Raw genomic sequence first — 26727 nt, forward strand, 5'->3', positions numbered from 1 at the left:
ATGTAGGCTATGTGTTACAGCACTACTTTTGGTGTCCCCCTCACGAATTGCTCTTGAGAAAATGTAATTGTCCCCTCCAAAGTTGATATCAGATTTTCGCCCCTGGTGTCATCCGCATAGCAGTGAAATTTAACATTATGTTTTCGAATGACATCCCCAAGAGGTAAAATATATAGTGAAAACAATAGTGGTCCTAAAACGGAACCTTGAGGAACACCGAAATGTACAGTTGATTTGTCAGAGGACAAACCATTCACAGAGACAAACTGATATCTTTCCGACAGATAAGATCTAAACCAGGCCAGAACTTGTCCATGTAGACCAATTTGGGTTTCCAATCTCTCCAAAAGAATGTGGTGATCGATGGTATCAAAAGCGGCACTAAGATCTAGGAGCACGAGGACAGATGCAGAGCCTCGGTCTGACGTCATTAAAAGGTAATTTACCACCTTCACAAGTGCAGTCTCAGTGCTATGATGGGGTCTAAAACCAGACTGAAGCGTTTCGTATACATTGTTTGTCTTTAGGAAGGCAGTGAGTTGCTGCGCAACAGTTTATTCTAAAATTGTTGAGAGGAATGGAAGATTCGATATAGGCCGATAGTTTTTTATAATTTCTTGGTCAAGATTTGGCTTTTTCAAGAGAGGCTTTATTACTGCCACTTTTAGTGAGTTTGGTACACATCCGGTGGATAGAGAGCCGTTTATTATGTTTAACATAGGAGGGCCAAGCACAGGAAGCAGCTCTTTCAGTAGTTTAGTTGGAATAGGGTCCAGTATGCAGCTTGAAGGTTTAGAGGCCATGATTATATAGTACTAAAACACTTTAGTGTCTCCCTTGATCCTAGGTCCTGGCAGAGTTGTGCAGACTCAGGACAACGGAGCTTTGGAGGAATACGCAGATTTAAAGAGGAGTCCGTAATTTGCTTTCTAATGATCATGATCTTTTCCTCAAAGAAGTTCATGAATTCATTACTGCTGAAGTGAAAGCCATCCTCTCTTGGGGAATGCTGCTTTTTAGTTAGCTTTGCGACAGTATCAAAAATAAATTTCGGATTGTTCTTATTTTCCTCAATTAAGTTGGAAAAATAGGATGATCGAGCAGCAGTGTGGGCTCTTCGATACTGCACGGTACTGTCTTTCCAAGCTAGTCGGAAGACTTCCAGTTTGGTGTGGCACCATTTCCGTTCCAATTTTCTGGAAGCTTGCTTCAGAGCTCGTGTATTTTCTGTATACCAGGGAGCTAGTTTCTTATGACAAATATTTTTCGTTTTTTATAGTTAATACATTTGCAAAAATTTCCAAAATTCTGTTTTTTCTTTGTCATTATGGGATATTGTGTGTAGATTCATGAGGTAAAAAACGATTTGATCAATTTTAGAATAAGGCTGTAACGTAACAAAATGTGGAAAAAGTTTAGGGGTCTGAATACTCCGAATGCATTGAATGTCACTTCATTTCATGGTCTCGTGATCGACTGACACAAATGTACAGTTGAAGTCAGAAGTTTACATACACTTTGGTTGGAGTCATTAAAACTCGTTTTTCAACCACTCCACAAATTTCTTGTTAACAAACTATAGTTTTGGCAAGTCGGTTAGGACATCTACTTTGTGCGTGACACAAATAATTTTTACAACAATTGTTTACAGACAGATTATTTCAATTATAATTCACTGTATCACAATTCCAGTGGGTCAGAAGTTTACATGCACTACGTTGACTGTGCCTTTAAACAGCTTGGAAAATTGCCTGAAAATTATGTCATGGCTTTAGAAGCTTCTGATAGGCTAATTGACATCATTTGAGTCAATTGGAGGTGTACCTGTAGATGTATTTCAAGGCCTACCTTCAAACTCAGTGCCTCTTGGGAAAATCAAAAGAAATCAGCCAAGACCTCAGAAAATGAATTGTAGACCTCCACAAGTCAAGTGCAAATCAATCCCAGAACAACAGCAAAGGACCTTGTGAAGATGCTGGAGGAAACAGGTACAAAAATATCTATATCCACAGTAAAACAAGTCTTATATCGACATAACCCGAAAGGCCGCTCAACAGGGAAGAAGCCGCTGCTCCAAAACCGCCATAAAAAAAGCCAGACTACGGTTTGCAACTGCACATGGGGACAAAGATCGTACTTTTTTGAGAAATGTCCTCTGGTCTGTTGAAACCAAAATAGAACTGTTTAGCCATAATGACCATAGTTATGTTTGTAGGAAAAGGGGGGATGCTTGCAAGGCGAAGAACACCATCCCAACCGTGAAGCACGGGGGTGTTAGCATCATGTTTTGGGGGTGCTTTACTGCAGGAGGGACTGGTGAACGTCACAAAATAGATGGCGTCATGAGGAAGGAAAATGATGTGGCTATATTGATGCAACATCTCAAGACCTCAGTCAGGAAGTTAAATCTTGGTCGCAAATGGGTCTTCCAAATGGACAATGACCTCAAGCATACTTCCAAAGTTGTGGCAAAATGGCTTAAGGACAACAAAGTCAAGGTATTGGAGTGGCCATCACATAGCTCTGACCTCAATCCTATATAAAATTTGTGGGCAGAACTGAAAAAGCATGTGCGAGCAAGGTCTACACATCTGACTCAGTTACACCAGCTCTGTCAGGAAGAATGGGCCAAAATTCACCCAACTTATTGTGGGAAGCTTGTGGAAGGCTACCCAAAAGGTTTGACCCAAGTTAAACAATTTAAAGGCAACGCTACCAAATACTATTTGAGTGTATGTAAACTTCTGACCCACTGGGAATGTGATGAAAGAAATAAAAGCTGAAATAAATCACTCTACTATTATTCTGACATTTCACATTCTTAAAATAAGATGATCCTAACTGACCTAAGACAGGGAATTTTTACTAGGATTAAAATGTCAGGAATTGTGAAAAGCTGAGTTTATATGTATTTGGCTAAGGTGTATGTAAACTTCCGACTTCAACTGTATGTGGTGCTGCCAATAAAATCAATCAGACAGGAAATGTAGAATTTGTGACACACACAAACCCAACATAGTAATACGCATCAACCCAAGTCCACGCGATACTTGCTGCAACTGGAGAAAACATTTACAACCCCAAAAAATGTATGTAATGGAGGTAATTGTTACGCTCGTCGTAAAGATTGGACCAAGGTGCAGCGTGGTAGGCGAACAGTTTACTTTTAATTAAAAATGAACACTGACAAAACAACAAAATACAAACCGAACGCAAGGTTCTGCAGGCTACACAACAACTATACAAAAACAAGATCCCACAAACTAAGGTGGGAAAAAGGCTGCCTAAGTATGATCCCCAATCAGAGACAACGATAGACAGCTGCCTCTGATTGGGAACCATACCCGGCAAACAAAGAAATAGAAAACTAGAATGCCCACCCAAATCACACCCTGACCTAACCAAAAGAGAAATAAAAAGGCTCTCTAAGGTCAGGGCGTGACAGTAATGTTATTGGACATACCCTACACCAGGGGTACTCAATATTATTGTAATTTATTGGCGTAGTAACAAACCCCACCTCGCAACCCATGTGATGAGGTCACATGGGTTGCGAGGTGGGGGTTTGTTCACACCCCTCTTGTTGGCAGAGAGACATTTTTGCAGTTATAAAGTGAATTTCCTTCAATTCTACACATTTTGCCATGGGGCGTTTTATTTTATGTTTTAAAGCAAATTTTCTGCAATTGTACTAATGTTCCCATGTCCTGTGTGTGTTTATATGATCAGAGAGATTGAATTCCGACCGAGAATGTGGTCCACATTGACCCCTTCTGGGTTCGGATCCGGACCATGGTCCGCCAGTTGAGTATGGGGGCCCTATACTCTGCACTCCATGTAGTTTTGTGTAAACTGTCCCAATGGGAGGTCTCTCATCATTCATTCCTTGTTCAACTCGTTTGATTGCTGGATAATGGCCAATGATTAAACATCATCCACTATCAAGACATAAAATGGAGTGATTTAGTTAGTGTAGATCCTGTGCATGCTCAGTTAAGCTTGTATTATGGCAGTTCAACGCTGTCAGGTTTTTGTCGAGGACTCCATCGAAGCAGATGGTTTCACATATGCCATTTGTGATTGTGCCTTTCTTATTTGGATAAAGAGGAATGATAACAAGTCTGTTTGTTCAACCACAAATACTTTTGCTCGCTCTCTTGCATAAACATAGATGTGGACATAGTGAATAAATCAGCAGGGCCGTTGGTCCTCACCAAGGGTTTCACTGACCTCGACATCTCCCCAATGTGATGAAGGCTGATTTCAATTAGAACAGCTTACTTGAGCTTACTCATTTTACACATACTTCGGGGGCCGCTCATATGATAGCCTACAGGTTAACTATGTGGTGCCAAATGGACAACAGCACTATTCTTCTCATGTTCATTCAACAGTAGCCTAACCCTCAAAAAAAGACGGCATTTAGACCTACCTTAAAGGGCAACTTTACCAACTAATTTTCATTATCTACAGGACAACACCAGTGTCTACATATGAGAAAGTGGTGCATTACTAGGTTATGTAGTAAGAAATATAAAGTTAGAAAGTTCTACCTGATGACATCATCAAAAGTTAAAATTAAAAAAAAGTGATTTTCAACTTCATAAAATTCACAGTGACATGGGGAGCAAGAAAATACCCTCCCTCTGGCTAGAAACTGCAGATTTAGAAAATCACAGTATTTCTAACTTTTTAATCCTACACTATGGTGTCAAAGAGAAGCATTTTTTAGGACCTTTCTTCTTTTTAACTACAGATCATAAAAACGCCCGTTTTCACATATGTAGAACCTGGTATTGTGCTGGGGATAATGAATATGATGTTGAAAAGTGGGAGAATTGACCTTTAACTTGTAAATGAAGTACATTGCTTTACATTTTAGTCATTTAGCAGACGCTCTTATCCAGAGCAACTTACCGGAGCAATTAGGGTTAAGCGCTTCGCTCAAGGGCACATTCAGATATTTCACCTAGCCGACTCTGGGATTTGAACCTGCAACCTTTTGGTTACTAGCCGCTCTTAACCACTAACTTTAGGCTACCTACTGCCCATTCATCTGTCTTTCAGGGTGAATCTCTCAGTGACTGCATTGTAGAAGTCTTCTTTATTACTTTTAAGTTTGAAATGGCTGTGTCAATTGAGATAATATTGTGCAGTTTTAAAGCAAATTTCCTGTAATTCTACACATTTAGCCATGTCTTGTGTGTTCATGTGATATGAGTGACTCACACTTTACAACTAAATCAATGACCTAAAACACGTTAGCTGACATGGGCTAGTTAAACTGGACATTTCTGACAAGTTATAAATAGCACTCTTAGGTCTGCAATGACTGACACGACGAGAGGGAAACCTGACTGAGTTCCTTTTTAAAAAAAGTTTGGGAACCACTCTGTCGTCAATCAGCGCTGCTGCATGTCATGAGTTGGGGGGATGCATGTGCGGCTCCTCAATACATCCTGAATTTTGACCGGGTTGAGGACAGACTACTGCTACTCTTCTTCTCGCGCTAAGGTACTGTTCCAGTAGAAATAGCATTGAACTGTTTAACTTTTTGTTGAGAACTACTTATACATTCATAGCTCAGTTGTAGAATAGTTTACAAATGAGTAAAATATTGCATTAAATTGTATAGCGTCAGATTAGGCTACAGTTTATGATGGCACATTGTTTACGAATGAGTGATGGCAATTGTTAGCTGAAACATTCTCTTACAGTGTAATTTTGTTCGGGTTTTCATACCTTTTTCTGCGCCTTGGTGCTGACAAACGTTTATGGTTTGTTGGAGGAAACTCTGTCGTGATTTGGAATTAAATTTAGTGCCAATTTTTACGCTTTTAACACACCGAAAGTGTTATTGTGCTAAATAGTATGCAGCATCGTCTGGATATATGTATGTATGTATGTATGTGTGTGTGTGTGTGTGTGTGTGTGTGTGTAACAAAAGTTCAACATTCACCTTCTGCTACAATTTCTGTCAAGGCGTCTACCAACGAATGCAACACACCGAAGACACTGCAACTGCCTCTGCAACGCAAACGCAGCGTTTTATTGGAAATGAATGTAATTCTGGTGTACCAAAATGAAAAGAGGTAGTCGGTGTGTTCGAAGCGTTAAGCGCGGTAAGGAACGTTAATGTGACAAGAACAAGGCAATGGGGACTGTTGGTTCATGTGTCTGGCTAAACACCCGACCCATCTGTTAGCGAATTCAGCAAGCCAGCTGTCCAGTTATTGTTTACAATTGTTGTGAGTTTTTCTTTCTAAGGCTTCGAACACACCGACATCGTCCTTGCATTTTGGTACACCAGAATTACATTCATTTCCAATGAAACGCTGCCTCAGTGCGTTCGGTGTGGTGCATACCTTGGATTTATCGAATGTATGCGTCAAACTGTATGCGTAGATGACTTGACAGAAATGGTAGCAGAAAGTGAATGTTGAACTTTTGTTGCATACATATCCAGATGATGCTGCGTACTACTTTGCGCAAAACACTGTAGGTGTGTTCAAAGCATTAGGCCTAGTAGCGTATTAGTTGGCTAGCTTGCGCTATCCATTCATTTCCGACATGTCAGTTGGCTAACTAGCCAATGCTGAAACTTGTCAGCATGTCGTTTGATATACTTTAAGCAATAAGTCACAAGGGGGTGTGGTATATGGCCAATATACCACGGCTAAGGGCAGTTCTTAAGGACGACGCAGCTCTTAGCCGTGGTATATTGGCCATATACCACAAACCCCCAAAGTGCCTTATTGCTATTATGAACTTGTTAGTAATGTAATTGGAGCAGTAAAAATAAATGTTGTCATACCAGTGGTATACAGTCTGATATACCATGGCTGTCAGCCAATCAGCATTCAGGGCTCGAACCACCCAGTTTATAATTGTGTATCGAGCATGCAAAACATTACTTTAAATGATTCCCAGAAGATTTGTCTATAGACCATAGCCAAGTCTTCAATAGCAGCGTTTCCCAAACTCGGTCTTCATTCCCCCTCCCGTGCATGTTTTGGTTCATGCCCTAACACTACACAGCTGATTCAAATAACCAACTCATCAACCTTTGTTTGAGTCGGCTGTCTAGTGCTAAGGCAAAAACCGAAACGTGCCCCCAGGACCAAGTTTGGGGAAACCGTGTTCTAATAGCATGGCTAACTATAGAAGCATGGTTAGCCCAGTGGTTCCTCGCTTGTCGTTGTGCGTGCTGTCGTTCACATGTGCCAGTGCTATTTCTGTGTCATCTTGACAGTCCTGGCTGTGGAGCATGAGAATGGCTTCTTTGTTGTAGCAAGAACCGCCAATGAACAGCTGATGAACTGCAGCTAACTGAGTGAGCGAGAACAGACAGCAACAGCGTTTCACTCCTGTGTGAAATGGCCACACAGTTCATTTTTATTTAAACATTTAGCTAAATGCATAGTAGCTAATGTCCATCTTCAGAGAGTTGGAGTAGCTTTGTTCAATTAGTATATATATATATTTTTTTAGGGACAGGAAATAATTGGTAGCAATAAGGGAGGGTAATTGATAACAATGCCATAGGTGACACTGGTATTCCTTTTCTGTGAGCTGCTTTTCTTTTCAGTTCTCCCGTCTGTAGCCAAAGGAAAGGACATCTGCTTTGGTTTGGCACCACAGTGCACCTGCCTTCCACTCTTCAGAGGTAACTGCCACCAACCCTTGAAGTGTATAATAAACTAGTAGGTTTAATATGTTGGCAGTTTAGGTAATATACAAAGGATACATTTTATCAAAAGGGATTGCGCTTAAATAATGCATTTTTGAATGGTTATGAGTTGTTAAACGTTGAGTATCCTCCAGGTATAAAAATAATGCCATCAGGTTTCCTATCAGTCCTAAATGCTTATGAAAATAAAGTTGGATTTGAAGAGCTTCAGTACAGTAATGGCTTGTGTGTCCATAGTCCAGGTGGGAAAGAACACTGATACTATCACATGCTTCTGAATGATCTGCACAAAGCTGAATTTAACTGCACTATACACACATGCCAACTTTTAGTATTCCCTTTTTCTCACTGGCTTTCTAATAACATGTTCTCTGTTCTCTCAGCCAAAGGCCAAAGACTTGGGTTCATCTCCACGCCTTTGTCTGTCAAAGTATCTAACACTTCCAACTGTGTTACCTAGGCCTGCTGTGCTGATTAAATGCTATTTCAGTCATGTGGAAATGATGAACTGAATGTATTTTGCCCAGGCTTTTATTTCCAAAGTACCCCATCCGAAGCAGGAGAGAAACTAGCAATGGGGACTTTACTGAGAACTCGCCATCAATAGGATTTTTATGTTCACACCACTCCTAGCCAACTATCATAATAAAGGGGCTCTATGTTGGGATGTTTTGGAGGTGCTGCCTGTCAGGGTGACTGGCTGTGTGTTGGTTGCATGAGCAACCCACAGACACGCCACAGTACCGTATGTACCAGTCTCCTATTACAGGTGTTATAAACTGTTATAAACCAACCCTCACACCCATCCCTCAGGCTGTTCCAAGAACCCACATTGTTTTTGACATGGTGATCCACCCCATGTCAGATTCAGCAACCAGATCCCTGGAAAGGGAGAAGGAAATAGATTTTGGATGACAAATGTGAGTGTTCGCCTTTGGCTGTTTAAACAGGATTGTAAAGGATTGAAGTACATGCGTGCAGAGTGTGTTGGTGAGCGGGAGTGTGTCCTGTCACCAAAGTTGGGTAGTGGGGTGAAGGCTGGTTGGGTAGTGGGGTGAAGGCAGGGGAAGCTCTGATAGTTCCACCAGATTTATCCCCTGAGCGGAACTGCTCGCAAACTGCCCACATATCAGAGGGATGACTTGCACCATGTGGAAAAACATTGATACTGTTGCTACTCCTTTTTTATCCAATGGGGGGGGGGGGATTATTTAATATTCTTTGTGAAGGGGTATCTGTTGCTACTTAGCTGGAATGTTTTGCTAATTTTGGATAGGATAATTTCTCTTAGGAGTAGTATTGATTTTTTTTTTTCTTCCCCTTAAAGAGATTAACCGGTACTTTTGTATGCTTTCTAGGCAGTAGTTCTGAAAGTAGCGCTCACGAGCCAAAAGTGGTCCCCGAATGATGTGCACCACGTCATTGCTCTCTGGCTCTGCTGTGTGTGCATCTTGCTAGAGTTGCACACAAGTTCCTGAGCATGTCTTTTAAAATCTTGATGAAGTTATGACAGTTGCGTGGTGATAAGAGTGAAACTATATAAACTTCTGGGAAATGGTGAAGAGTGTGGTTCTTTTCATCTTGTCATATGACCCATACACTATAGCCAGAGAACACGGTTTGGGAATGTAAGTCAGAGCTATTCCAGTACAATGCCCTCATGTCCACCTCAATTTGGATTTGGTGGCGTAATCAAGATCATATAGACCCCATTCTATGCTAACGTAAAGGGTGAGCCCTGCACTACTTCAAAATGCTTTCTTACTACTGTCTGATCTCTTGTGAATGATGGTAATGGGACGGCTTTAGATTTATATGGTGACTACAAGGGCAACGCAACTTTTAATCACAACAGTTGTCAGTCAGTATTTTCCTTAGGGCCAGAAGTAGTTATGATTGGCTTATGTGTTTTACAACTTGACATAAGGGTATAATGTTGGTCATAAAGCCCAATTTCCACTACAATAGTAATGTTGTCCACCAGCCGGCTCTCTCTCTGTCGAACCATCTGGTTTCACAGAGCCTCAGAATGGAACTTGACTGGAAGTCTATGGCAGGAGCGAACGAAACAACCGCTGGTTTTAATTGGCTGATATCAGTCCATCACCATCTTGCATATCCCTTAGAACCTCCCCCTACATTGTGGACGTCAATGACCGAGCAGCGCAAGTGATTTTAAACAAGGTAGTGAGTACAAAAAAAATCGGAAAGTACGCATCTTAGAAATCATTTTCACATATAAACTTTAAATGCCCAAACTCAGAATCAATTGGGGAAAAAGTAATATGGTCAATGTGATTGAACATTTATTTTTAATGTTGATTTTCATAGCATGCTTGCTCCTCTCCTGCCATGATTTTAACCGCACTCCTTTCAAGTCCCATTTTGTTGTACAGTGTTACCGGGCTCTATGCGCCAGCAATTACATTACTGCAATAGTAATACTTATGATCAGTTTTTCTTTTGAGTGGCACCAATGAAGTGTCGTTGGCTCAGGACAAAGTGGATTTTTGTGTTGTGGCTCGGAGTTGATCAGGCACGGGGTCAGGCTTCGGTCCAGAGGGGCACGCCAGCCAGCTGGCACTCTTTCATAACTTGTTCAACCGAGTGAGACACAATGAACAGGAGCTGGGTACAACCAATCGGATTCCTGCTTTAACCATGTGACACAGTCTCAGTTGGTCTTATTAGATTGAATGCACAGAGATCCTGTGAGATCCCGCGGCCCATTGTCGTGCCATTCATCCGCTGCCATCATCTCGTGTTTCAGCATGATAATGCACGGCCCAATGTCGCAAAGATCTGTACACAATTCCTGGAAGCTGAAAATGTCCTAGTTCGTCCATGGCCTGCATACTCACCAGACATTTCAACATGATGGCACCGACAGAGATGGTCGCCTCGCTTCAGGTCCTTAGGAAACGATGCAGTTTTTTAAATGTTATTTCTTACATTGTTAGCCCAGAAAATCTCAAGTGTTATTACATACAGCCGGGAAGAAGTATTGGATATAAAAGGGATGTCAACTTACCATCATTACGACCAGGAATACGTCTTTCCTGAAGCGGATCCTTTGTCCGGACCTCCACCCTGGACATTGGATCTAACCGGAGGCCGACCCAAAACAACGCAGTCGCCGCACGAGAGGCAGACGGAGCGGCCTACTGGTCAGACTCAGAAGGCGAGCACACCATCCACCGCTCCCGAGCATATTACTCGCCAATGTCCAATCTCTAGATAACAAGGTGGACGAAATTAGGGCACGAGTTGCCTTCCAGAGAGACATCAGAGATTGTAACATTCTCTGTTTCACGGAAACATGGCTCACTCAGGATACGTTGCCGGAGTTGGTACAGCCACCTGGTTTCTTCATGCGTCACGCCAACAGAAACAAACATCTCTCTGGTAAGATGAAGGGCGGGGGTGTATGCCTTTATGATTAACGACTCATGGCGTAATCACAACATACAGGAACTCAAGTCTTTTTGTTCACCCGATCTAGAATTCCTTACAATCAAATGCCAACCGCATTATCTTCCAAGAGAATTCTCTTCGATTATAGTCACAGCCGTGTATATCCCTCCCCCCAAGCCGATACCTCGTCGGCCCTGAAAGAACTTCACTGGACTCTATGTAAACTGGAAACCATACGTCCTGAGGCTGCATTTATTGTAGCTGGGGATTTTAACAAGGCTAACCTGAGAACACGACTTCCTAAATTCTATCAGCATATCAAATGCGCGACACGGGCTGGTAGCTTTCTGGATCATTGCTACTCTAACTTCTGCGACGCATACAAAGCCCTCCCCCACCCTGCCTTCATCAAATCTGACCATGACTACATTTTGTTGCTCCCAGCCTACAGACAGAAACTAAAACAGGAAACGCCCGTGCTCAGGTCTGTCCAACGCTGGTCTGACCAATCGGATTCCACGCTTCAAGATTGCTTCGATCGTGTGGACTGGGATATGTTCCGGATAGCCTCAGACAACAACATTGATGTATACGCTGACTCTGTGAGCGAGTTTATTAGCAAGTGCATCGGAGACAATACAGTGCCACTGACACAGCCCGCTACCGATGCCTGTGGGCTCTCCTTCTCCGTGGCCAACGTGAGGAAAACATTTAAATGTGTTAACCCTCGCAAGGCTGCCAGCCCAGACGGTATCCCTAGCTGCGTCCTCAGAGCATGTGCAGACCAGCTGGCTGGTGTGTTTACCGGACATATTCAATCAATCCCTATCCCAGTCTGTTGTCCCCACATGCTTCAAGATGGCCACCCCTACAACTCATCCAGAACGCCGCAGCCCGTCTGGTTTTCAACCTTCCCAAGTTCTCTCACGTCACCCCGCTCCTCCGCTCTCTCCACTGGCTTCCAGTTGAAGCTCGCATCCGCTACAAAACCATGGTGATTGCCTACGGAGCTGTGAAGGGAACGGCACCTCCATACCTTCAGGCTCTGATCAGGCCCTACACCCAAACAAGGGCACTGCGTTCATCCACCTCTGGCCTGCTGGCCCCCCTACCTCTGAGGAAGCACAGTTCCCGCTCAGCCCAGTCAAAACTGTTCGCTGCTCTGGCACCCCAATGGTGGAACAAGCTCCCTCACGACGCCAGGACAGCGGAGTCAATCACCACCTTCCGGAGACACCTGAAACCCCACCTCTTTAAGGAATACCTAGGATAGGATAAAGTAATCCTTCTAACCCCCCCCCCCCCCCCCCCTTAAAAGATTTAGATGCACTATTGTAAAGTGGTTGTTCCACTGGATATCATAAGGTGAATGCACCAATTTGTAAGTCGCTCTGGATAAGAGTGTCTGCTAAATGACTTAAATGTAAATGTAATTGTTTCTGTTCCCAAGAAAGCTAAGGTAACTGAACTAAATGACTATCGCCCCGTAGCACTCACTTCTGTCATCATGAAGTGCTTTGAGAGACTAGTCAAGGATCATATCACCTCCACCCTACCTGATACCGTAGACCCACTCTAATTTGCTTACCGCCCTAATAGATCCACTGACGATGCAATCGCCATCACACTGCACACTGCCCTATCCCATCTGGACAAGAGAAATACCTATGTAAGAATGCTGTTCATTGACTACAGCTCAGAATTTAACACCAAGCAGATACCTCATCTGCACCTACAGCACCCGATGTCACAGGTAGGCCAAAAAGATCATCAAGGACAACAACCACCCGAGCCACTGCCTGTTCACCCCGCTATCATCCAGAAGGCGAGGTCAGTACAGGAGCATCAAAGCTGGGACTGAGAGACTGAAAAACAGCTTCTATCTCAAGGCCCTCAGACTGTTAAATAGCCATCACTAACACAGAGAGCCTGCTTCCTACATACAGACTCAAATCTCTGGCCACTTTAATAAATGGATTTAAAGGTATCACTAGTCACTTTTTAATGTATACATATCCTACATTACTCATCTCATATATGTATACTGTTCTATACCATCTACTGCATCTTGCCTATGCCGCACGGCGATCGCTCATCCATATATTTATAGGTACATATTCTTATTCTCATCCCTTACATTTGCGTGTGTCTAAGGTAGTTTTTGTGAATTTGTTAGACATTACTGCATTGTCGGAGCTAGAAGCACAAGCATTTCGCTACACTCGCATTAACATCTGCTAACCATGTGTATGCGACCAATAAAATTTGATTTGACCCATTGAGGATGCTTGAGGTGCTCTGGATCGATGTGTACGACAGCGTGTTCCAGTTCCCGCCAATATCCAGCAACTTCACACAGCCATTGAAGAGGAGTGGGACAACATTCCACAGACCGCAATCAACAACCTGATCAACTCTATGCGAAGGAGATGTGTCGCGCTGCATGAGGCAAATGGTGGTCACACCAGATACTGCTGTTTTTCTAATCCATGCCCCTACCTTTTTTTGTAAGGTATCTGTATTCCCAAGTCATGTGAAATCCAGAGATTAGGGCCTAATGAAATCATTTAAATTGACTGAATTTGATATGAACTGTAACTCAGTAAAGTCTTTGAAATTGTTGCATTTGAACAAAAATAGTGTTTTGTAGGCCAGACATTTGTAAGAAGACTGATTTTTCAGGATGTCTTATGGTCTTACAAACATCGCTGTAGCTCTGCCACCTTTCACCACAAGTGGGGATAGCTAACATCAGTGGATGTGGTGGATTAAGATGCAGACCATGCAACAAACATCTCTAGCTTAAACAGATGGATGTTTTTATTTTGCTAATTCAATTTTGACTCTAGGGGTTAAGCAAAAATAATGGAAAAATCTAGGGTGCACCGCTGTACCGTTCACAACCTTGGAGACAACATTCTGAGAACCAAGCACACGATGAGAATCCAGTTGGTAACATCATAATTAAACGCAGCAGCAGAGCCATTAGTGTTTGTCTTCTTCTACAATGGTCCCTAACAATAAGTATGCTCACATGTATAGCTTACATTACACACAGTCCACACTATTAGTGGATTGTCGGTTCCCATGTGATCCCAGTGACACATTCTAAAATGCTGCCCAGTGTAGAACACTCACAATGAGCTGCATTCAATACTCTTAACCAATACATTTCCTCATGACATCTCCATTATCTATTAGGCACATTTTCATGCTTAGTCTGTTCCTTAAAGGTATCCATAACTTATGGCAATGCTTATGAGATGCATTGTGAGATAGCCTAAACCTGTTTGGGATGCTTGGAGTTCTGCACAGCCATCTGTGTGTACAGTGAACTTGGGCTTTTTGTTTAAGAGGGACTCAAAGACGTCATAGAAGTATCTGTGTGTAGATGTCTTTTCTCAAAGAGTGGTTGACGAGTTGCTATGGGAGGAGTTAGGATGGGTGGGGCCAGTGAGATTATTGGGATAGGAAGGATGTTTGGATGTTATTTGGAGACCACCTCTTAACAAGGTTTTTCTTCAATGTATAAAATGAAATTCTGTTCCTAATCCCCCCTTTAAGTAAATAAAATATTGAATTTAGCCTAACCCTGCACTTCTCTAACCAAGTGTAATTCAAAATAAATGTTTCTCAGAAGAAAATGGTGCTGATTACAGTACACTGAATCTGTGGCTGGCTTGTATGATACATTTGAGTTATGTGCATATTTGGCTACAATGTTTTGGTTTGTTGATGACAGTATTGTGCTTGATAAGGTTTTGAAGGTCGTCTTCTGGCTTTTTGTGTCATATTATGAAATGCAGGAGCTGCATAGGCTACTTTGTGGTTTGGTGTAATGGCAGCAGTTATAACCACTGGTATTTCTATTGTTGCCTACATATGCTGCTTATCTTAAATTTAAGACCATTTTCCTGGTAAGCAAGAACTTGGTTTATATTTCGGTTACAAATGTAGTAGGTAGAAAATGGAAATAGATGTTTGTCTGAGATGTCATATTGGTGACATGCGCTTGTCTATTTGGTCATTAAACAACAAAAAAGTAGCCTAACCATAAAAGGATATTTGAGATCAAATACCTGCTGAATCTGTAGGGTTTTCCTTAGTATCACTTAGGCAAACAACAATAGTTAGACAGGAAATTGGATTGTAACTGGCTAGTGATGAACCTGTGGAATGAAATGTAAATCAATTATTGGAGATACGATGTTGAAAAGTTATGAACGTATAACAATGTTGCATTTTGTTAGATTTGATTTAAATATAGATCATCAGGGGAAAAAACAGGTCGATTTCATTCTCCTGAACTTTATCCCGTTTTGCTTGAATATCGTTGCTTTATGAAGGGGCCTCTAAAAATGCTAGGCTAATTTATGAAAATGTCTCAGTTTTCAGAATCCGTGCCACATTTTGACTAAAGAGTTGGTTCCTGCAGTACTTGATGAAAATGACGGCCGTCAACGCTCCACGGGACAAGTGAGTGCATTGACTTAGAACTTTTTGCTTCTGCCTGCAATCATTCAATGCTATGTGGATATGTATTTTATGGATACAACTGGTATACATATACTAACATTACTGATGTACATTTGTTTTTGTCAGGTATAATGCAGTGTGGATCATTTTTTTCATCCTTGGCTTGGGAACCCTCCTGCCATGGAATTTCTTCATGACTGCAACCATGGTAACTGTCCTTCATTCTCCTACAACTGCTTGGTTATGATAACCATGAGAAATCAGACTTGGAGCTGTAGTCTAGTAGAACAATATGCAGTTAAGGCACACAGACTGAGTTCCTATGTCTTTAAAGGGGTAATACAACTGGTCTTAAATAATACACCTACTCTAACCAAAGGGAGCTTCTGGAGCTGCCTCGAGGGGGGGGGGGACATGTTTGTAAACAGCTAGAAACCCCTGGTTCGTCGCAGGGGGAGTTCAAACTTTTGGCAATATCCTTAATCCCTGCACTGGCCCTGGACAGCAGGCTAGCGTTATGAAAACATTGACCCTCATTAGTTTTGTTCATGAGCTGACCCCCCCCCCCCCCCCCAAGTCTCTCCTTTACCCTGTTGCTTCTCTTTAGTACTTCACCAACCGACTGAAGGACCCGGCCGTTGAGGGCTCAGCTATTCTGACAGCCAACGCCACTGTGGTGGAGGGAGACACGAGGAGCGTCCTGGAGTCCAGGTTCAACAACGTGATGACCCTGTGTGCCATGGTGCCTCTGCTCATCTTCACCTGCCTCAACTCCTTCATCCACCAGAGGTATAGTTAGAACTAATGGTCACTATAACCTACTGTAACCTCTAAGAAACCCAGGACTCACTTCAAACCACACCTCATTCCTCTTAAAAGTACCTTGAATTGATACCCCACTCTTATCCTCAATCCCTGCCTGTTTACATGTCCCCTTATCCTCACTCAATGCATTTTCCTCACAGTCCCCTAAACAACCATAGTTCTCACCCTAACCATGAATGGTGTCTCATGTAAACTTATGTCTGCTAATCAAGGTTTTTTTCTGCATGAAAAGTCTTGTGTGGGCCGCCAAAGTATTTTTCACGGCCGCCTATGTCCAAACAGTATCATTTTTGGGATGTATATGGTTTTCAGTGTTATCTTAAAATCACTAAAACCAGATATAGTACGTGGAAAATATAATGGACCTATATACAGTACCAGTCAAAAGTTTGGACACACCTACTCTTTCAAGGGTTTTTCTTTATTTCACTATTTTCTACATTGTAGAATAATAGTGATGACATCAAAACTATGAAATAACACATGGAATCATGAAGTAACCAAAAAAGTGTTAAACAAATCAAAATATATTTGAGATTCTTCAAATTAGCCACCGTTTGCTTTGATGACAGCTTTGCACACTCTTGGCATTCTCTCAACCAGCTTCACCTGGAATGCTTTTCCAACAGTCTTGAAGGAGTTCCCACATATTCTGAGCACTTGGTGGCTGCTTTTCCTTCACTCTGCGGTCCAACTCATCCCAAACCATTTCAATTGGGTTGAGGTCGGGTGATTGTGGATTCCAGGTCATCTGATGCATCACTCAATCACTCTCCTTCTTGGTCAAATAGCCCTTACACAGCATGGAGGTGTGTTGGGTCATTGTCTTGTGGAAAAACAAATGATAGTCCCATTAAGTGCAAACCAGATGGGTTGGCGTATAGTTGCAGAATGCTGTGGTAGCCATGCTGGTTAAGTATGCCTCAAATTCTAAATAAATCAGTGTCATCAGCAAAGCACCATCACTCCTCCATGCTTCACGGTGGGAACCACACATGCAGGGATCATCTGTTCACCTACTCTGTGTCTCACAAAGACATGGCGGTTGGTACCAAAAATCACAGATTTCCATCAGTTTAATGTCCATTGCCCGTGTTTCTTGGCCCAAGCAAGTCTCTTCTTCTTATTGGTGTCCTTTTAGTAGTGGTTTCTTTGCAGCAATTCGATCATGAAGGCTTGAACCATGCAGTCTCCTCTGAAATGTTGATGTGTCTGTTACTTGAACTCTGAAGCATTTATCTGCAATTTCTGAGGCTGGTAACTCTAATGAACTTATCCTCTGCAGCAGAGGTAACTCTGGGTCTTCCTTCCCTGTGGCGGTCCTCATGAGAGCCAATTTTCATCATAGTGCTTGATGGTTTTTGCGACTGCACTTGAAGAAACTTTCAAAGTTCTTGAAATGTTACGGATTGACTGACCTTCATGTCTTAAAGTAATGGACGTTTGTTTCTCTTTACTTATTTGAGCTGTTCTTGCCATAATATGGACTTGGTCTTATATCAAATAGGGCTATCTTCTGTATACCACCCCTACCTTGTCACAACACAACGAATTGGCTCAAACACATGAAGAAGGAAAGAAATTCCACAAATGTACTTTTAACAAGGCACACCTGTTAATTGAAATGCATTGCCGGTGAATACCTCATGAAGCTGGTTGAGAGAGTGCCAAGAGAGTGCAAAGCTGTCATCAAGGCAAAGGGAGGCTACTTTGAAGAATCTCAAATTTAAATATATTTGGATTTAACACTTTTGGTTACTACATGATTCTATATGGGTTATTTCATAGTTTTGATGTCTTCACTATTATTATACAATGTAGAAAATAGTAAAAATAAAGAAAAACCCTGGACTGACTAGGTGTCTGAACTTTTGGCTGGTACTGTTTTTATCATCACTCCTGTGTTCCAGTGTCACGTTGTGTTAGTTAATCTAAGTTTATCATTTTAAAAGGCTAATTGATCATTAGAAAACCCTTTTGCAATTATGTTAGCACAGTTGCAAACTGGCTTTCTTTGGACTAGTTGTGTATCTGGAGCATCAGCATTTGTGGGTTCGATTACAGGCTCAAAATGGCAAGAAACAAATAACTTTCTTCTGAAACTCATCAGTCTATTCTTGTTCTGAGAAATGAAGGCTATTCCATGCGAGAAATGGCCAAGAAACTGAAGATCTGGTACAACGCTGTGTACTACTCCCTTCACAGAACAGAGCAAACTGGCTCTAACAAGAATAGAAAGAGGAGTGGGAGGCCCGGTGCACAACTGAGCAAGAGGACAAGTACATTAGTGTCTGGTTTGAGAAACAGACGCCTCACAAGTCCTCAACTGGCAGCTTCATTAAATAGTACCCGCAAAACACCAGCCTCAACGTCAACAGTGAAGAGGCGACTCCAGGATGCTGGCCTTCTAGGCAGAGTTGCAAAGAAAAAGCCATATCTCAGACTGGCCAATAAAAATAAAAGATTAAGATGGGCAACAGAACAGACACTAGATAGAGGAAGATTAGAAAAAAGTGTTATAGACAGACAAATCTAAGTTTGAGGTGTTCAGATCACAAAGAAGAATATTCGTAAGATGCTGGAGGAGTGCTTGAAGCCATCTGTCAAGCATGGTGGAGGGAATGTGATGGTCCGGGGGTGCTTTGGTGGTGGTAAAGTGGAAGATTTGTACAGGGTAAAAGGGATCTTGAAGATGGAAGGCTATCACTCCATTTTGCCATGCCATACCCTGTGGATGCCGCTTAATTGGAGCCAATTTCCTCCGACAACAGGACAATGACCCAAAACACAGCTCCAAACTATGCAAGAACTGTTTAGAGAAGAAGCAGTCAACTGGAATTCAGTCTATTGTGGAGTGGCCAGCACAGTCACCGGGTCTCAACCCTATTGAGCAGTTGTGGGAGCAGCTTGACCGTATGGTACGTAAGAAATGCCCGTCAAGCCAATCCAACTTGTGGGAGGTGCTTCAGGAAGCATGGGGTAAAATCTCTTCAGATTACCTCAACAAATTGACAACTAGAATGCCAAAGGTCTGCAAGGCTGTAATTGCTGCAAATGGAGGATTCTTTGACGAAAGTAAAGTTTGACAATAATGAGCAAGGTAGAACAAACATTAGCAATATAGAAAAAACAAACGAGTAGTTTTAAAAAACCTTACAGTTGAGCAAAGCTTAGTGTAAAAGAAATGATGCTTGCATCCATCCTCCTTGCTGCGACTCAAAAGACAAATCATACCAATTTAAAATATTTTGTCAGAAGCATGAAGACAAGTTGAAGTTATGAGTGTTTCCCAAATTCGCTGTTCTAATAGTGTTTATTGTCCTAAAGTTGCAGTTTTCAAATGGGAGCAATTGTGAAAGTCAGTCTATAGGCGATTCTCCATCAGCTTTATTTTGAATTACAAATTTTGTCGAACAATATCACAGATTGAGCAAACAATATCAAGATGGGAAAAGTCTAAAGAGAACTTACAGCTGAGCAAAGCTTATGAAAGAAACGGTGTACAGTAGGCCTATTTCCATAGCCTATTATTAGCAATGTATAGAACCTACATGCAACGTATAAAAGCCTAGGTCTAAAAAGAGAGTAAGATTAGGCAAAAATGCTAATCAATGAATAATTATAAAGTTCTTGGGACAGCAGAGTTGCATGCTCTGCAACTGGGGCCTTCATGATTTACAACCCATCACACGGAGTACAGCCAGAGAGGCTTTCTGGCGCGTCGGACAAACGCACCACATACACACACACACACTGATTTTGTGCCACAGCTCCAACAAGCTCATGCTAGCGGTCCTTTTTTAACTGTCTTGTTTTTTTATTCATATTTTTTGAGGTTGGGGGTTTGCCAATAGGGGGCGCCAACCCTAGCCCCATGGCAAGATGTGTAGAATTGCAGAAAATGTGCTTTTAAACGGCATCATTTTGTCATTGCGGCCAACAGAAGGGCCTCAATATGTTGGGTCTGCGGACTGCAACATTGGCCACGCCGCTCCACGCCCACCACCTAATCCCCATTTTGATCCAGAAAAAGACCTGTAATCCTCACCCCTCGCTCTCATTTCAACCCGGAATAATGTATCGTTTTGACAATATCGCAATATTATTTTTGCGCTAGTTGGCTGTGCCTGCACCAAAACTCCACTATTTTTCCTTCATAGCTTGTTCTCCATCTTTTTAAATAGGGAGCCAATTTATTTTCAGCACTTATTTCCATGACTGATCAAAACTTGTTTTCTCATGGCTCTCTTGTCCCTCTGCAGCAGACATATGGTGAGCAATATGTTTGGAACATTGAATAGCAATAAAATCAGTATCGAATCGCAATACATAGAATTGTGAGAATCGCAATACATATCATATTGTGTGGTCCCTGGGGATTCCCAGCCCTAGTCGTCCATCGGTGACCCCCACTTCTGTCTAAATAGTCATAGGAATGTCATCTGTTTTTATCCTCCTTTCTCACTCTTCCCCTCACCTCTCCCCCAGGATTCCTCAGAATTGGCGTATCGCTGGCTGCCTGTCTGTGATCCTGGTGGTGTTTCTGTTGACGGCGGTGCTGGTCAAAGTGGACATGGGCCCTCTCCCCTTCTTCTCTCTCACCATCATCAAAATCATCTGCATCAATTGTAAGTGGGCCCCACCTACCTCATACCTAACACACCAAGCTCACACACTTCAACTCATTCACCACTCACACCATCTGCTACGGAGTTGGCTTGTTTAAAATGGGACGTAAAACAGGATACGCTCACCCCCATTTTGCTCTCCTGTTGGTTTGATCCTGATGCCTGATGAGGAGCAGCTTCTCCAACGGTTTAGGTTCCACCAGAGGAGAGGACTGGGTGACCCAATTGGAACGCTTTGATGTTGATATGCGCACTCCCCCTGTGAAAACTGTGTATACTAGGAAGGGGGGTGAATGAAATAATGTTTTATGTAAAACAACCCTTGTGATGTTCTCATTTGTTTTTGCTCTATGTCTCTGTGATGTGCCAACCCTACCTCTCTTGATCTTCCTCTTTTGAGTATATCATGACCTTCGAATGTCTTCCAATAAAGTGTTTTCCCTCTCTTGCCTTAAAATGTATTACTCCCTCTACCCAACACCTACAATCACTCATTCTCTCTCTACTTTGACTTAATTTTCTCCCCTCTCTCTCTCTCTACCCAGCGTTTGGGGCAGTGCTGCAAGGCAGTCTGTTTGGCCTGGCTGCAATGCTGCCGGCCTCCTACACCACACCTATCATGAGTGGACAGGGTCTCGCTGGAACCTTCGCTGCCTTCTCCATGATCTGTGCCCTGGCCAGTATGTCTAACACTCGCAACAGGTCCATAACTTCTATTCCAGGATGAGGATAGTAAGCACTTCCTGGTCATGACCCTGTGTTCTGTGTGTAGGTGGCTCAGCCCTGCAGGACAGTGCCTTTGGCTATTTCATCACTGCGTGCGTGGCCATCTTCCTGGCCATCCTGTCCTACCTCGCTCTGCCTAGTATGGTAAAACCTCCAACTAACACACTCTAATCCAGTGGCTCTCAGCTGGTTTTGCCTCGGGACCCAAATTGAACCAAGTTGTCTGTCCCAATCCAATATTCACATCTTGATTTAAAAAAAAAAAAATGTTTTGCAATCTGGAAAACTGTGGTTAATGCTAGTAAATGTACCAATTATATGACAAGGGAACAACACTCTCACCTTTCATTTTCAGTCACTCAATTTTGCCCATGTTCTTGATGAAGAATGTTAAGCTCACTGGTTTGAGACCACAATAAATATAGTTGAGGTTAAATTATTTTAAAAAAATAAAAAAATCTTAATTTCTACACACTTTCTACCTTGTTTTGGTCGTTTAAGTTCAGGTTGGAGTATTTTTCAATAAAAGAAACTTGCGACCCATTCAAAACCATTTGGGTTGCGACCCACCAGTTTAGAATAGCTGCTCGAATCTACACAGAACATTGGCCCCTTTTTTTTAATTTTTGTTTTTATTTATTTTACCTTTATTTAACCAGGTAGGCAAGTTGAGAACAAGTTCTCATTTACAACTGCGACCTGGCCAAGATAAAGCAAAGCAGTTCGACACATACAACAACACAGAGTTACACATGGAATAAAACAAACATACAGTTAATAATACAGTACAAAAATAAGTCTATATACAATGTGAGCAAATGAGGTGAGATAAGGAGGTAAAGGCAATAAAAAGGCCACGGTGGCGAAGTAAATACAATATAGCAATTAAAAAACACTGGAATTGTAGATTTGCAGTAGGTGAATGTGCAAAGTAGAAATACTGGGGTGCAAGGGAGCAAAATAAATAAATACAGTAGGGGATGAGGTAATTGTTTGGGCTATTTATAGATGGGCTATGTACAGGTGCAGTGATCTGTGAGCTGCTCTAACAGCTGGTGCTTAAAGCTGGTGAGGGAGATAAGTGTTTCCAGTTTCAGAGATTTTTGTAGTTCGTTCCAGTCATTGGCAGCAGAGAACTTGAAGGAGAGGCGGCCAAAGGAGGAATTGGCCCTGGGGGTGACCAGTGAAATACACCTGCTGGAGCGCGTGCTACGGGTGGGTGCTGCTATGGTGACCAGCGAGCTGAGATAAGGCGGGACTTTACCTAGCAGGGTCTTGTAGATGACCTGGAACCAGTGGGTTTGGTCGACGAGTATGAAGCGAGGGCCAGCCAACGAGAGAGTACAGGTCGCAGTGGTGGGTAGTGTATATGGGGCTTTGGTGACAAAACGGATGGCACTGTGATAGACTGCATCCAATTTATTGAGTGGGGTGTTGGAGGCTATTTTGTAAATGACATCACCGAAGTCGAGGATCGGTAGGATGGTCAGTTTTACGAGGGCATGTTTGGCAGCATGAGTGAAGGAGGCTTTGTTGCGAAATAGGAAGCCAATTCTAGATTTAACTTTGGATTGGAGATGTTTGATGTGAGTCTGGAAGGAGAGTTTACAGTCTAACCAGACACCTAGGTAGTTGTCCACATATTCTAAGTCAGAACCGTCCAGAGTAGTGATGGTGGGGGGGCGGGCGGGTGTAGGCAGTGATTGGTTGAAGAGCGTGCATTTAGTTTTACTTGTATTTAAGAGCAGTTGGAGGCTACGGAAGGAGAGTTGTATGGCATTGAAGCTCGTCTGGAGGTTAGTTAACACAGTGTCCAAAGAGGGGCCAGAAGTATACAGAATGGTGTCGTCTGTGTAGAGGTGGATCAGAGAATCACCAGCAGCAAGAGCGACATCATTGATGTATACAGAGAAAATAGTTGGCCCAAGAATTGATCTACTGATCTGGTCTCCCTAATTGGATGCTTTGACCTCAAAATACTGGTTCACTCTGTCAGGGAAGTCATCATTGGCTCTACAAGGTTATGTGAGGGAAGTCGTTAGCAGGGTGTAGCACTATAAAGCTCCATATCCATAATGTGTCCTCCTACTCAGCTATATGGACAGATTCAGTAACCTGATAATATGTAGGGGTGTTAACCCCGGTGTCCTGGTTACATTTCCAATCTGGCACTCATACCATCATAGCCACCTGGCTTCCAATTGGCTCATTTCATCCCCTCTCCTCCCCCTGTAACTCTTCCCCAGGTTGTTGCTGTAAAAAACTATGTTATCAGTCAACTTACCTGGTATAATAAGGGTAAATAAATAATGTAGGTTGGCAAATGTGCTGAATTGTCATAAAGTCTCTCCCTACCTCGCAGGAGTTTTTCCAGTACTTCCTGGAAAGTAATGGATCCAAGCCTGCCGGCGGAGATGAGGAGAACAAGATGAACCTATTGAAAAAAGGTACAGTCAGCAGCTGGAATGACATGTAATAAGACGCTGCTTATAAAACCTGAAGCCATTGAAAAATGTGTTTCTCCTTTTGTGTGTAGTAGTGTACTCAGCCCAGGGCTCACTGGATTATAGTATAACTATAATTTGCTTGTTTATGTATGTTCCTTGATTTAATTCTCAGTTCTTCTTTAAATGAGCTTCTTTTGCGTATCTATTTGTGTAAAGCTAACAACAAAAGAGGATGTGAGGACTCATACAGACTTTTGCGTTGTGTGACAGACAGCCCAACAGAGAAGAGTCCAGTGGTCAGTCTGACAGAGGAGGAAGCCAAGCCCACGATATCTGTGTTTGCCATCTTTAAACAGGCAAGGGACCTGCACAAAGACAATATCAATTAAGTGGTCCTCCCAAGTGAGGAAATTTGTGCTGGGGCCTAAAACCACCCACTTCTGTTGTACTTATTTTGTCCTGTGTTTGTAGATCTGGGTAATGGCCCTCTCTGTGTGCTTCGTGTTCACCATCACCATCGGAACTTTTCCTGCAGTCACAGTTGATGTCAGATCCACCATGGCCGATGGAGGTGCCTGGGGTGAGTGTGCTGAGGGAACGTTTATGTTGTAAATGATTACACAAGTCTTTATTCACCTGTGTTTTGCTGTGTGAATGGCGTGTGCAGAGAGCGACCAGCATACAGGCTCATAGCATTCATCATCTATATTTAAAAAAATAGCAAGGACAATGCCCTTGCGATTATGCTCAAATAGGTTCCAGTATTGATTTTAAGTCTGTGGACTTGTTATTCACCATGCGGTTTATTGTCCCTCTTGTCGCCACAGATACATACTTCATCCCTGTGTCGTGTTTCCTGCTCTTCAACGTGATGGACTGGGCAGGAAGGAGTCTGACGGCCGTGTGTATGTGGGTGAGTCTTGAGGCCCTGAGCACTAGTTCCACTGACACTGTCTCAGACAGACAAAGGCTTGTTGGTGTAGATTCCTACTTAACATCTGTGCTCCCTTAAAATGGTTCCCCCTGGCCTGACCAATTGTTCCCCTTGGCCAACTTCTTTGACGTTTCACTGGACCATAGATCAGAATGTCTTGGCGTCTCATCAATCTAAAAGGGAGAGGAGAAGGATAGGCTAATGATTCCCATGACAACAGTATAACATACAATGACACAACACTTTTGTTTAAAAATACCTTAACTTCTCAAAAATGTTAATCCAAATCTGATCCAGATTACTGCCTGGTGATTACATGACGTTATAGGGGTTGTAAACCCCTCCTCCACACACCATCAGTGAATGGAATTATAGTTGGAAACCTTGTTGGGGAGTATGAGTGAAATCATGCTGAGACATCCGTCCAGTCGGATTTACAGCGCTAGACACAGCACCGAGACTGCCCTGGTAAGGGTCATCAATAAACTCCTCATGAATAGTGACTCTGGGGCTGCCAGCATCCTCACACTGCTGGACCTGTGTAGTATTCAACAGGGTCAGCCACGCCATCCTGCTGGACCGCATGGAGAAGCTCTTGGGGCCTGTCGGACACTGTCCTGGACTGGTTCAGGTCCTATCTCACTGATCGCTACCAGTTTGTAGCCATCCTAGTAGGTCAGACAGTTGTGGTCTGACAGGGGGTAAAGAAATAAAACAACAGTAAAAAGACAGGCTATATACAGTAGCGAGGCTAAAAAAGTAGCGAGGCTACATACAGACACCAGTTAGTCAGGCTGATTGAGGTAGTATGCACATGTAGATATGGTTAAAGTCACTATGCATTTTTTATTTTAATTTTACCTTTATTTAACTAGGCAAGTCAGTTAAGAACAAATTCTTATATTCAATGACGGCCTAGGAACAGTGGGTTAACTGCCTTGTTCAGGGGCAGAACGACATATTTGTACCTTGTCAGCTCGGGGATTTGAACTTGCAACCTTTCGGTTACTAGCCCAACACTCTAACCACTAGGCTACCCTGCCACCCCAATATATGATGAACAGAGAGTAGCAGTAGCGTAAAAGAGGGGTTGGCGGGTGGTGGGACACAATGTGCTAGCCAATGTGCAGGAGCACTGGTTGGTCGGGCCAATTGAGGTAGTATGTACATGAATGTATAGTTAAAGTAACTATGCATATAAGATAAACAGAGAGTAGCAGCAGGGTTGGGGGGGCACACAATGCAAATAGTCCGGGTAACCATTTGGTTACCTGTTCAGGAGTCTTATGGCTTGGGGGGTAAAAACTGTTGAGAAGCCTTTTTGTCCTAGACTTGGCACTCCGGTACCGCTTGCCATGCGGTACTAGAGAGAACAGTCTATGACTGGGGTGGCTGGGGTCTATACATTTACATTTTAGTCATTTAGCAGACGCTCTTATCCAGAGCGACTTACAGTAGTGAATACATACATTTCATGACTGGGGTGGCTGGGGTCTGACTAGGGTGGCTCTCGTTTGAGGCTGATATCAAGAGTGTGACCAAAGTCAAATTTTTTCCATCTACGGAACATTGCCAGGTTACGACCTA

General features: G+C 42.7%; 1 protein-coding gene across 5 annotated transcripts in view; it reads left to right on the forward strand.

Annotated features, from left to right (window-relative positions):
* The window catches only part of LOC100196543 (equilibrative nucleoside transporter 1), a 59789-nt gene that overhangs the window by 27216 nt on the left and 5846 nt on the right, over positions 1–26727 (forward strand). For 2 of the 5 annotated variants that reach the window (XM_045721891.2, XM_014205932.3), the window contains 10 exons: positions 15493–15580; positions 15707–15788; positions 16188–16369; positions 20894–21033; positions 21579–21713; positions 21806–21903; positions 24122–24206; positions 24477–24562; positions 24678–24786; positions 25034–25119. In XM_045721891.2, coding sequence (XP_045577847.2) covers positions 15546–15580; positions 15707–15788; positions 16188–16369; positions 20894–21033; positions 21579–21713; positions 21806–21903; positions 24122–24206; positions 24477–24562; positions 24678–24786; positions 25034–25119 — 1038 coding nt within the window. In that variant the 5' untranslated portion in view covers positions 15493–15545. Of the gene's footprint in view, positions 1–5379; positions 5515–7588; positions 7667–15492; positions 15581–15706; positions 15789–16187; positions 16370–20893; positions 21034–21578; positions 21714–21805; positions 21904–24121; positions 24207–24476; positions 24563–24677; positions 24787–25033; positions 25120–26727 lie in introns of those variants that run through there. The other 3 variants (XM_014205917.3, XM_014205926.3, XM_082976521.1) reach the window with 3 other exon arrangements.

Source organism: Salmo salar, chromosome 01 (assembly GCF_965601325.2).
Source record: "Salmo salar chromosome 01, fSalSal1, whole genome shotgun sequence".
Taxonomy (NCBI): Eukaryota; Metazoa; Chordata; class Actinopteri; order Salmoniformes; family Salmonidae; genus Salmo; species Salmo salar.